Raw genomic sequence first — 12,548 nt, 5'->3', positions numbered from 1 at the left:
TATCAGCAATGTTATGTATCATGAAATTTTTTTTATGAAAATAATCATGAAAGTATTGTGACCCTTAAATTACACTTAAAATAAAACACCACGCATTAATTAAGATAATTCAAAAATTATAAATTTTTCATGATTATTTTCATGAAAAAAATTTCATGATGGCCAACTCTTTCCATATAATATTATTCATAAAAAAAAAAAAATAGAATAAAAAATTTACTCATCTCATCCCATCCCATCCCATCAGATTCCACGGTGCCTTTTCGTTCGTGTTCCTCGATCTTTCTTTCTTTCTTCAAAGCATATTATTAGAGTCGACAACAAGTGCTTTAGCAAGTTTTGCAATCTCCAGTGTTGTCTACAAAAGGTTTGATCTGTTCTCTCTCTCTCTCTCTCTCTCTCCCGCTCCCTTCATGGAACGCTTTTCAAATCTCATCTATGTTTTAGTGGATTGTTGCTGTAACTAACACCAGTTAATGTTTTCCATGAATTTCTTTAGTATTACTCCGCAACAAGAGTCTCTGCTTATTGGTATTGGATATTACTCTGCTTTTTCCGTGCTCCAGTTAGCTTCATAGATTTTGCTATTAATTTGACATGTAGAAATCGGGTTCATTCGGATTTGAGCAGTATGCCGAAATATTTTTTTATTTATTTTTTACCTAACTTTGATGCCTAGTGTAGACCAACCCATCTATTAAACTCCGAATTCATCTGAAAAGCTTGCTTTAAACCAGTGTTTGTGGACGATTTGGTGAAATTTGGAGGACTTTGTTGCGGAAAGGTACTGGTACTTCAGTCACTAAGAAGCTAGAAAAAAAATTCAAATGCGGAACAATGGATCAGTTGGAAATGGTGTCGCAATTGACGATCAATCGGATCTCGAGAAACAGGAAAAGGCAGAGTCTGGGGATCACACCTCATTGGCAGATTCAGCTGCCAATGACTGCGATCAAACTGTTCTCACCATTGTGGTCTCCAATGAGGGGTCCCCCTATCCTCTCAACATTGCTCCTGAATTAGTAGAAAAGTTTCCAAGGACTGTTGAGCCCACTAAGGAAGAAAACGACACGCACGAGGTTTCACCAAAGAAAGATCAACTATCAAGGAATGCAAGTTGTCATGAACAGTGCAGGTATGTAATTCTTATTAGATGAATTATGATGCATTTAATGTCATTTGTGCAACCCTACGCTTAACTTAATAAACTCTTGTTCCCTTTTACTTGGATGATATGCTATATACCTCTCATCTGATAGCTACTCAGTAATTTATGAGTATTTGCTTCAGTTTTCATGTTAGCTCATCACTAAGAATATATCTTTCAAACAGCAACTATGGTTTTTTGGGAATCAGCTGACTGTTAGCTCATCACTAAGAATATATCTTTCTAACAACTATGATGATTTCCAACTCAGTATTGGGGATTTTTCTCTTCATTGTTGTTGTTGTTAGTTCTGTCGTTTTTTTATGAGTATGAATGAACTATTTAGAAGCCAGTTAAAATGATTATGGCGCTGTTTGGGAAGTTTGTTTTTTGGGTTTTTTTTTTCACTAGAAGACAAATTGGTTACAAAACCAAAAAAAAGCAAATCCAAACAAAATATCACATCAAACTCCATAATTATTTCACTTTTTCTCTCACAAACATCACATCCAACCACAAAAAACCCAACTATTTTCCCAAATACAAAATTTTTGTTCTCCAATAATATCCTACAACTAAAAAAACTTACAAAAAAACCCACTTCCCAAACACCCACTATGTTTAATACAAACACTTGTCTATATTAGAGGACTACTGTTGGATTAGAGAGATGTTTTTATGTTTTGGAACATTCCAAATTATGGCTATCAAAAGATCTGGGTGTTTGATTTTTAATAACCAGGCTTATGTTAAGTTCTATGAAACCCAACATAAGCCAAATCTGCCAAAAGCCATCCTGGCAATATGGTGAAGGCATCTAGAGAGGTGGGTTTAAATTTCATTTAACTTATAGAATGAACAAGAAGGCATTAATTTTTTGGTTGAAAGAGAAGAATAAAGCTTGCATATCTCTTGTCTTGTGATTTTATTCAAAGTTTGTAAATGGGACATGAATAATCTTTGTCATTCTAAAGCCCATGAAATTTGTTAAGGTACAATTCTGAATGGCAGATCTATCTACTGGTTTAATTAAATGTTATGGAGAACAAAACGTGCATGCTCATATGATGCTTAACAGGTTAAGCCTGCCAAGCATGGGAAAGTGCTAAACACTGACTATCTATTTAGCATGGATATTATTATGGTCTTTTGGTTGCACGTGGTAGGAATTTGAATGGGAATGGTGTACAAGTCTCATTCATGGGACCTCCAGTTAAATAATTGTATAATTTATACTCCTATTTCTTATTGTCTTACTAGTTTTCATTTTCTAATATTTATTACTATATCTATATTATTGTATTAAGTGAACAACTTTGGTGGTCTTCTGAAGCTTTTTCTGTCCTTATGCCAAGTGTCCAGTTCTATATTAAAATTAAAAAAAAGAAGAAAAAGATGGAGAAGAGGTTGGGATTCAAATCTAAGATCATGGGTCTGATAAGAAGACTCTTACCAAATTACCAATTGAGTGACACACAATATATAGTAAATATTTTGTTTTGTTTTGTTTTCACTTGTTTGAATTGCACACACATCACGCGTGCCAATAATTAATTTTTTTCATATGTTAGAAGTTGTCTGATACATACCTTTCTTCATGTTGGTTTTGCACATAATGTATTCGTTTAAAAAAATGTTTCAAGGCATATTTGTGTTGCATAATTTATGTTCCCAAACATTGTTACTAGTAAGATATTCACTTTTTCATGGCCAAGTTTGGGACGGTCTGAGAAGTGTCACTGAAGTATATGAAAATTATGATAATTTATTTTTAAGGACATGTTGAAGAAGCGTTGGACATGTTTGTAGGAGTGTCCGAGAAGTCTTGGTATCCAACACGTATCTATGAACATGGACATGATTCGTGCTACTGAGCTGACTATGTAGACAGTATATTGTGGCTCATTTGCAATTGGCACCTAATGTTGATGAGGCATAGAGTATGAAGCTTCATTCTCAAGTAATTTTCTGAATGATATATTTAAATTAAAAAAAAAAAAATTATGAATCATATAAATGTACTTCGGCTATTACTACAAAAAATTTATTTCCATCATACACTTAATTTGTCTTGAAGTTACCATAGAAACTACATACTAGTTAATTATAGAACATGTATCGTAGCATATATTTATTTACCTGCACTTGGGTGTGGGAATGTGTTAATTGTCAAATACATCTAATTCTCATGACCAAGGACATGTAGACACTACTAAATTATAATTTGAAATTTTTTTTCTTCATTTATTTACGATATCATGGTGTTTGCATACTGACATAGAGGATTTTATGCATAGAATGAGATTCTTATGCATAATTTTAAAATGAACTCTTTGTAGTTAAACATATTTGTTGTGTGCATGTTTAACTAAGATGTTGGATGCATATCCCATACTCTAAGCCAATGTTTGGAGTTTTTGTTGTACTTTATTTGATAATCCCTTTTGACAAACACCCGTTTGATGTAATTCTTTTGATCTTTTGTATTTGAGAGTTTACATAGTTGCGAATCCAACCCAATGTCCAACCTAATGTGTGTCAAGCATCATTTTAGTAATCTTGCTTGTTTTTGAAAGACAACTTGACGATGGCTCGAGCAGTCAGACTAACACTGCTCGAGTGGTGTTAGTCTGTTTGAATGTACAAAGAGGTGATTTTCAAAATACAAGAAGGTTACATAAACTACTGGAAGTCCACGGTGCACTCGAATAGTCTAAGTCGTCTTGCAGTATCTTAAAGCTACATTTCAAATTACAAGGTTCTATATACCTACTTGAATGGTCCTTTGTGCGCTCGATCGGTCTAAGGCGGTTAGTTTAGTTATTACAACACGTTTGAGTTAGTTTTAGTGGTGGTTGTAAGTTTAGAGAAGAGAAAGAGATAGGGAATGAGTTAAACCTCATCCCCTTTTATATTGATAATAATGAGTAATTACAGAAGTGCCATACGGCATAAATTATGGGCCAGCCCATTACACCAATTAACATCAATCAAGGGAAAATAAAATCAAATAAGAATAAAATATAAGTAATACTATTTCTTAGTCTAACACTCCCCCTCAAGCTACTGCGAAGATATCTCTCATGCTCAGCTTGTTGAAAATGCTATGAAATGGTTTGTTCCCTATTCCCTTGGTGAGAACATCTGCTAGTTGGTCTCCAGTCTTTACAAATGGAGTACATATGGTGTCACTAGTGAGTTTTTCCTTGATGAAGTGCCTATTAATCTCCACATGGTTGGTTCTGTCATGTTGAAATGGATTATGAGTTATGTTGATTGTGGCCTTGTTGTCACAGTACAATCTTATGGAATCAGTCTGATGTATCTCCAAGTCTCCCAATAATAGTCTAATCCATAGCAACTCATATACACCTTGTGCTATAGCCCTGGATTCTTCCTCAGCACTAGATCTAGCAACCGCATTCTGTTTCTTATTTCGCCACGTGACTAGGTTGCCTTCAACAAATGTGCAATATCCAGAAGTTGATCGTCTATCAGCCACTGATCCAGCTCAATCTGCATCACTGAATGCCTCCACACTGAGATGTTTATGTTTTGAGAAATAGAGACCCTTTCCAAGAGAAGCCTTTAGGTATCTCAGGATTCTCATAAGTGGGAATTTCTAGGAGCATGCACAAATTGGCTGACCATGCTCACTGCAGTGGCAATGTTTGGACGTGAGTGGGATAAGTATATAAGCTTACCCACTAACTTCTAGTATCTCCCCTGTCCACCGGATCTCTCCTTGATCCTCACTTAGTTTCTAGCCCGGTTCTAGAGGTGTATCACATGGTTTGCTGCCAAGCATCTTAATTTTCTTTAGCAAGTCAAGTACATGCTTCCTCTGGCATATGAAGATGCCTTCCTTGGACTGAGCTAGTTCGATGCCCAAAAAATATTTTAAATTGCCTAAGTCTTTAATTTCAAACTCCTTGGCTAAGTATTCCTTCAACCGAGGGATCTTCTCAACATCATCTCCTGTCATAACAATATCATCAATATAGACAATAAGAGTTGTAATCTTACCAAATGAGGAGTGTTTCACAAATAAGGTGTGATCCGCTTGACTTCGCTTGAACCCATATCTCAGTATAGCTTGAGCAAACCTTTCAAACCAAGCCGTAGGGGATTACTTTAGCCCATAAAGTGACTTTCAGAGCCTGCACACTTTACCTTTGGACCTAGCATCTTCAAAACCAGGAGGAATATCCATATAGACCTCTTCGTCTAGGTCTCCATGAAAGAAGGCATTTTTCACATCAAACTGATAATCTACCCCATAAGTCTGAGTAAAACCCTTAGCAACCAGCTTTGTCTTGTATCGTTCTATGGAACTGTTTGCTTTGTGTTTCACAGTGTACACTCACTTACACCCAGTTAGATTTTTGCCTCTAGGTAACTCTACTAACTCCCACGTGCCATTCTTGCTGAAAACTCTCATCTCCTCCATCATGGCATGTTTCCATTTAGGAATGGAGGGAGCATCCTGAAAATTGTTATACAGACTCACAGAAGAAATTTTAGACGAAAAGGCTTTATATGAGGGAGATAAATTAGAATAAGAGACATGATTAGTAAGAGGATGCTGAGTACATGACCTAACCCCTTTCTTATTAGCAATGGAAACATCAAGATCGGAGAATTCAGGCATAGGAGCATTAGGATTAAAATTACCTAGACTCTCGGGAGAGGGGGATGACTCTGGACACTTATCTAGAAAAAAAGTTGTCAGTAGAGGAGGGAAAGTAGTCTCTTGCATCCAAGTTGCCCCTGGCATAAACTTTGCCTTCTTCATTTTCCACAACGATTGCTTAGCTCAACATCCTATATCTGTTCTATCACTGGTGGTAGTGGCACAAGAAACTCTTCACAACAAGGCTCCCCCTGAAGGGATGACTATGACAATGAGGAGCTCAGAAAGTAAGACTGAGACTCATAGAGACAAACCATTTGCGAGATGGAGGATGATAACATTTATAACCCTTTTGGGTGGCAGAGTAACCTAGGAAAACACACTTAAGAGACCGATGATTCAATTTACCACGAATGGATGAATGATTATGGATAAAACAAACACATCCAAAGGTCTTAGGGGCAATGGAGAACCTAGAAGACGTCAACCCGAACAAAACCTGAAGAGGGGTTCGTTTTTGAAGGACTTGGATGAGAAGATGATTAATCAAATAACGGCAGTGAGAATCGCTGCAGTCATGACCCAAACCCACCCCTATAGGCTAGGATCATAACCGCAGTAATCAGGAGATTACCTACGGCTTCAGACCAAAATCAACTTATATTTAGTAATCGGGGGCCATAAATAGAAGCAAAATAATTAATTTTTGTCCAATGAGTTTTGTATACATGGCATAATAAAAACTTTTCTCATTCGTATAGTAACTCACACCATACTGTTTAATATAAACATACATATATCCAAGATCATTCAAAACAGTCTTATCAAAAACCAAGGTTATACATATAGATTTGGTTACACAAGACCACAAAAGCGAAAATCAAAAAACAAAAGGCTCATCTGTGAGGCGACCTTGGTTGACTCCAAAATCTCGGTACTCTTTTCACATTTCCACTAAGGCTGGGGCTGGAAATCCCGCTGCTTACCTATATACATATAAATACAGAGTGAGGTATAGCCCAGTGAATAATACTAGAGTAAAGAAGTTGTATGTATGAGATTCTCAAATAAGTAGTCCAAATTCATATGTAATCTATATAAATCATTGTCAAAGCAAAACGACCTCGGGTCTATTCCATTATGCTCAAGGCATATCAAGGGGGCAAAAAGGCCTTGGGTCCAACATTCTTATATTCATATTCATGCGCATATTCATATTCATGATCATGATCACATTCGTATTCATATTCAAAACGATTTTTGGTCCAATTAATTCCTTATTTAGAACGACCTTTGGCCCATTTAACAATCATACAAAATGACCTTCAGTCCATTTCATGTATAAGATGACCTTTAGTCTATTTTGTTAAACATTCCAAACTGCCTTAGGCCCAATCCGTATCCTGTCAAATATACCAAACGGCCTTAGGCCCAATCCGTATCCTTGTCAAATATACCGAACGGCCTTTGGCCCATTTCATATTCATACATCAATCACTTTACAGATTCCATTATGAATCAAACAGATAGAATACTTATTCATAGTACAAATTCATAAGTTCAGAAACTTACAACATAGGTAACATTTAGAAAATAATGCATACACAAAAATATCTTTACTAAGATATTACTCACAGCGTTTAGATGCTTGATTCGTCCTTGCAATTGACCTTACATAATTCACAACACATTGGGTCATAATATAATTCAATTCGTTCTTTAATTTGCTTAATTTTCTTAAGCTTCTCTCATGTTCTTTAATTCATTTGAAATGCCCAATGTATGCCTAAGAATGCTCAGAAATGGAGAATGAAAATTGGAACATAAAACAACTTTTCAAAATTTCTTAAAACAGGGCACTTCGTTAGAGCGCAACATTAGTTGCTTGAGCAGACCCTTTAGTCTGCAAAAGTACTGGATGCCTCATTTTTATACTCAAGCTCAATTTTGGTCGCTCGAGCCAATGCTAAACAATGTGAGTGGTAGCTCAAGCGGTACTTTTGTCGCTCAAGCCAACCTCCTATGTCTGCAAAAGTACTGGTTGCTCGCATTCTACGCTTGAGCGGTAACTTCTTTGCTTGAGCTGTGAGGTCGAATTCTGAAATTTTAAAAGTTTGTTTGAGCTTCAAACCCACATTCAAGGGTCCAAATTCATGCATGATGCACTCAAATATGCAAGAACATTCTCAATTATATATATTTGAAGCTAACTTTAACCCATGATTCAAAATTTCATGAATTCAACCAAATTCAAACTTTGAACTACATGTAAGCAACGCCCATGTTTGTATATCATGCATATGTAAGCTTCAAGACTTAAAATTAGACTTCAATACATGATAATTCTTATATGCATGTGTCAATCAACCCTCAGTTCAACGTGATTAACATACTTTATGCTCAAATATGCAAAAATCATGGCAAACTCTTACATGCATGCATATATTAACTTCAAGGTCAACATATTCAACTTAATTCTTGTTCTTAGTCATATATTATGTTTGGATTCACATCATTATGAACCTAAACTTATGAATTTGAGCTCAATCACTTACTTAGAGCCTTCAATTCCTTCAATTCTAGTTAATTCTTGAATCTAGCTCTTGAATTTGCCAAGCTTGAGTTCAATTCTTCAAGAACAGGCTCCCTCTCTCTCTAATTCTCACTTTTCTCTCTCTATGGTGTATAAACTCAGCCAAGTAATGGAAATGAGCTCAATGTCTTGAGCCTAAGCACTAACTATACATATATATAGTGGTGATTAGTTTAATATCGATTTCTATTGTTTACTTTTTCCATTTCCACCGAAACTTTCATTTTTCTGCAGGTTGTTTGTTTGCTTATGCATTTTCTAACCAACAAATCTCCTTTATATAGGAGGGCCTAAGCACAGCAGCTAGACCACAAATGATTGCCATGTTTTATTCTCATCGACAACAGATCACCACAACTAAATGCTACCTTGCAACCTCTAATTAATTACATTTTGACCAACATACAAATAATAATTACTTTATCATCTTTTTGGTAATACACAATGACCCCTAATTCCAAATTAAATTACACTTTAAATATTAAATCTACTTTCTCGAACCACGATTAGTTGATATTAATGCGGTGTTAAAACTAATTAAACATTTGGGGTGTCACACGGTGTGTCACGCAGCTACGATGCCTATTTTGAAGTGTCCGTGCTTCATAGCTTACTTTTATATAAAATGAAATTATATGTAAAAAAGTTACTTCAAGAAATTTCGAAGGAATAATCATAAACAATAATCATGTATGCACAAGGTAAAATTGTTCTTGTATTTGCTGAATATAATTTTCCACTTTCTATTATTCTTTCAATAAGTTGCTTCCTTGGCTAGACTCTCCTACAAAATATAGATGGATTACGTCTTGGTTTTCGGTTTCAGACTTCTCTTGCAATTTCCACTTATTGTCAGAGACTCAGAAGTTTGTTAAACATCTATTTACGTCAATATTTTTTAGGCATCAATATTTTTACATCATAATATGGAAGGATAAAATCAATATGGCGTTCAGTGACTATCTATTTTTCATTTGTTTAATTTTTTTTTTGGAGTAGACAAACTATTGAATGTTATATTAAACTATGAAAGTAATAGTTCTATTACACATTGTGTTGCAGAGTTTGTCAGCAGGAAAAGGAAGAAGATTTGATAGATCTTGGATGCCAATGTCGAGGTGGGCTTGCTAAAGCACACCAGTCATGTATAAACACTTGGTTTCATACAAGAGGTTCAAATAAATGTGAGATATGCCAGTAAGTCATCCTCTAAATTGTTTCATATTCTTGGGTCAGTTTTTCATGGTATGAGACTGTAATTTAACAATTTTTTGTACAGACATGTAGCTGCAAATGTGCCACCTCCTGAGTTGCAGCCAAGTGTAGGTATTTTGTATCTTAGTGCAAACATTTAGAAGATAGAAATTAGTCTTAATAAGCCTTGAATATGCATCCAGTTGCAGCCCATTCAACGTAATTTTCCTTTGTAGTTTGTTCATTCATTTAATTTTGGGTATAGTGTGTCCAAAGCTAACTAGGGTTGAGTTCACAAGTCTAATGGTTTGACTCCGACTATCTGACTTGCCCATCCTAGCTGCGATGCTATAATTACACAAATATAACAAGTATAATAAATACCAGAAAATTTTCATACAAAAGTAGTGTTCTTCTATGTAATCAAGCTATATGTTATGGGTACGTTTGATAAAAACTGAGTTTCTGTTTCATTTCTTGCCTGGTTTCTTTGGAAGTCCCTCCAAAAACACAAATATCCACTGATTCATTATACGTTTATCCTCTCTTTCTCCTTTGTTCTTTTAGCTTGCTTGAGTGGTTGGCAGAACTGGATCACAGATATCAGCATTGAACTTCTTGCCAAGACATGACAGCGTATCTTATAATTAAAATTAGCTGTGTTTTAAACAGAATAAATTATTGTAATGTTGGAAAAACTTATGTAAAGTTGTGGGACAGTATTATTTTAATGTGGTAATGTAAAAGTCTTTCAGCAATTGATTATGACTTGTTACAGCTAATAAAAACACAAAAATGGCTCTAAGTAAATGATCTTACTGTGTTAGCTTTTCTTTGTTGTATCTCATGGATATGCCTGACTTCTGATTTTTTCAAATGTATAGCAGACAAGTTACTGGATTTGGAGGGTCGACCCTGCCTTGAGAGGGTCCACTATGGCACAAGAACGTGAAAGGGTAAGATGGTTTATGTAGCCAAGATACTACGATCTTTCTCATTCAAACTTGCTATTTTTAGTGAATTTTTCATTTTTAATATTACTAAATTAACAGGGTTGTTTTAGACCTCTTTGGGTGGCATTCTCAATCCTTATTGGTGGTCTCTTGTTGGATGTTCTAATATCCATTACCCTTGGTGTATCTGCATTGCCCGTTAACATCATAATTGGTACATACGTTTCACATTATTTTTTTACATTTGTATAGTGCCTGTGGGATTGAAGATCATGGAGTTTTGAACTTGTTAATGTGCCTCCTGATATTTAATTATACAGGTGTTATCGTTGTGTTGGGACTTGGAACTGCTCTTCGGCTTGCCCTGGAATTCTGCCATGAATGGAGTATAAGACGAGTAGTGCAAAGGGTGGAAACGAATGTGAATCTCGGGTACCATCCTGCACTATAGGTAAATTTGTACATAAAAGAAAACATACAAATGCATACTTGATTTGTTTTGCAATGTTACAGATGTTCAATATATTTATTTGCTTTCTGAGGTGAGCATCATGCTCACCATGGTGCATTTGAACAACTCTGAAACACACATTGAGATATTTTTGAGTTTGCGATTAAATATTTTATATTCTGGAGTCATTCTTATAGCAACTTAAGAGTTAGATTTGATTAACAATTTATCCTTGTATTCTATGACACTGACGCAATGCTCTAATGTGAAGATCACTCGTGTAACTTTTGCACACGACGTGAAACTGGAATTGCTGAACCGTCACAAGTGCTGAAATAACTTGTGCAAATTTGGGTGGTGCTAGTTTACTGTGTCCCAAGTAGGATAGGATGTTGTGCAAACCCTCTAATGAATATGTTCTTATTAAGTGGTTCTCATGCCAAGATCTGGAGATACTTCTCAATCGCCAGACCCATATTATTTTTGCTTTTCCTCCCTCTATAATCAACCTTCATTTGGTGTCATACTTGTCTGTGAAGAGTGCAAATCATTTGTGTGCTCGTCACTGAAATGGGTGATCCCTCTTTTGGTGTTGTTTTCACTTTCTCCCTAAACCCTTGCTCCTCCGATGCATGGACTTTAACTGACCCTCACCTTGTTGAGCACTAGGGTATATGGCAGAACTTAATTTCCAAATTATATTAAAACTTGCAACCAGTTTATTTATTTATATTTATTTTTTATTTTTAAGCATGGTAGCATTCGCTCTTTTTAGCTAATGGCTTAACAAAATAATAATTAAATGGTTCCAAAAAATAATGTAAATTATTCAGCGCAAATGTGATTATTGATTGATTGTGATTGTTATTACTGAACCCACAAAAAAAAAAGTGTGATTGTCAGCAATATATGCCTTCTAGGAAAATATGAAAATGTCGTTACAAAACAGTTCTTACAAAATTTGTGTCAAAAAAAGTGTTTGTTAATAACATTTTTCATGTAATATATTCACTAAACTTGGCCGTTTTCAGTGAATTTGCAAATATCCTATCTATACCCTTCCCATTCTATTTGTAATTGAAGTCCAAATGAATGATATTAAATCTGAGTAGACTAATATTCAATAATAGTTGAGAGATTTGAGTGTATGTCAACTTAAATTACTAAAAACCAGTTGAATTATCTTTTGATTGATTTGTGTTTCTCTGTTTGAGTTGAAATATCATATTTTTAAGTGTTTTTTTTTTTTTTTTTGGCAAAATTTTTATTGGTTTAGAATTTTCTGTACAAAATTTTTAGTTGAATGGTCTGTTATTTTGTAGTTGTTTTCTGTTTGGTTGAATGGTTTGGAAATGTGTTGTGGTTAATTGGACATCTAGGGTCATGGATTGGCATCTTTTTGGGCCTTTGTGTCTCTTCTTTTTAGGGAATCCCTATTTTCTAGATTTTTAGGGATTGGGTTGCTCTTTGTAACCCTTATGCTGTGTTTGGTTGGGGGATTTGGAAAAGGATTTGGAAAGGGAAATGGAAATGGAAAAGGTAGGTGAAATGTGAATAAATCATATCTATATTTCACA

General features: G+C 35.2%; 1 protein-coding gene across 6 annotated transcripts; it reads left to right on the top strand.

Moving 5' to 3' along the window:
* Positions 1–204: 204 nt before the first annotated feature.
* Positions 205–11,718, top strand: LOC114312706 (RING/U-box superfamily protein). 6 transcript variants are annotated; one of them, XM_082925241.1, is made up of 8 exons: positions 205–367; positions 738–1,135; positions 9,436–9,570; positions 9,653–9,695; positions 10,455–10,523; positions 10,620–10,734; positions 10,841–10,971; positions 11,243–11,718. In XM_082925241.1, the coding sequence occupies exons 2-7, from the start codon at positions 828–830 to the stop codon at positions 10,969–10,971; spliced, it is 801 nt and encodes a 266-aa protein (XP_082781367.1). In that variant the 5' UTR covers positions 205–367; positions 738–827; the 3' UTR covers positions 11,243–11,718. The 6 variants fall into 6 exon arrangements, with proteins under 6 accessions (XP_082781367.1, XP_028114784.2, XP_028114785.2 ...); XM_028258983.2 differs by having other exon boundaries at positions 10,452–10,523; XM_082925242.1 differs by having other exon boundaries at positions 233–367; positions 500–1,135.
* The last annotated feature ends 830 nt before the right edge of the window (positions 11,719–12,548 follow it).

The sequence above is a fragment of the Camellia sinensis genome, chromosome 4, assembly GCF_055761805.1.
Source record: "Camellia sinensis isolate YWXY chromosome 4, ASM5576180v1, whole genome shotgun sequence".
NCBI lineage: Eukaryota > Viridiplantae > Streptophyta > Magnoliopsida > Ericales > Theaceae > Camellia > Camellia sinensis.
The sequence above is the reverse complement of the archived record's forward strand: the minus strand, read 5'-3'. Positions and strand labels throughout refer to the sequence as shown.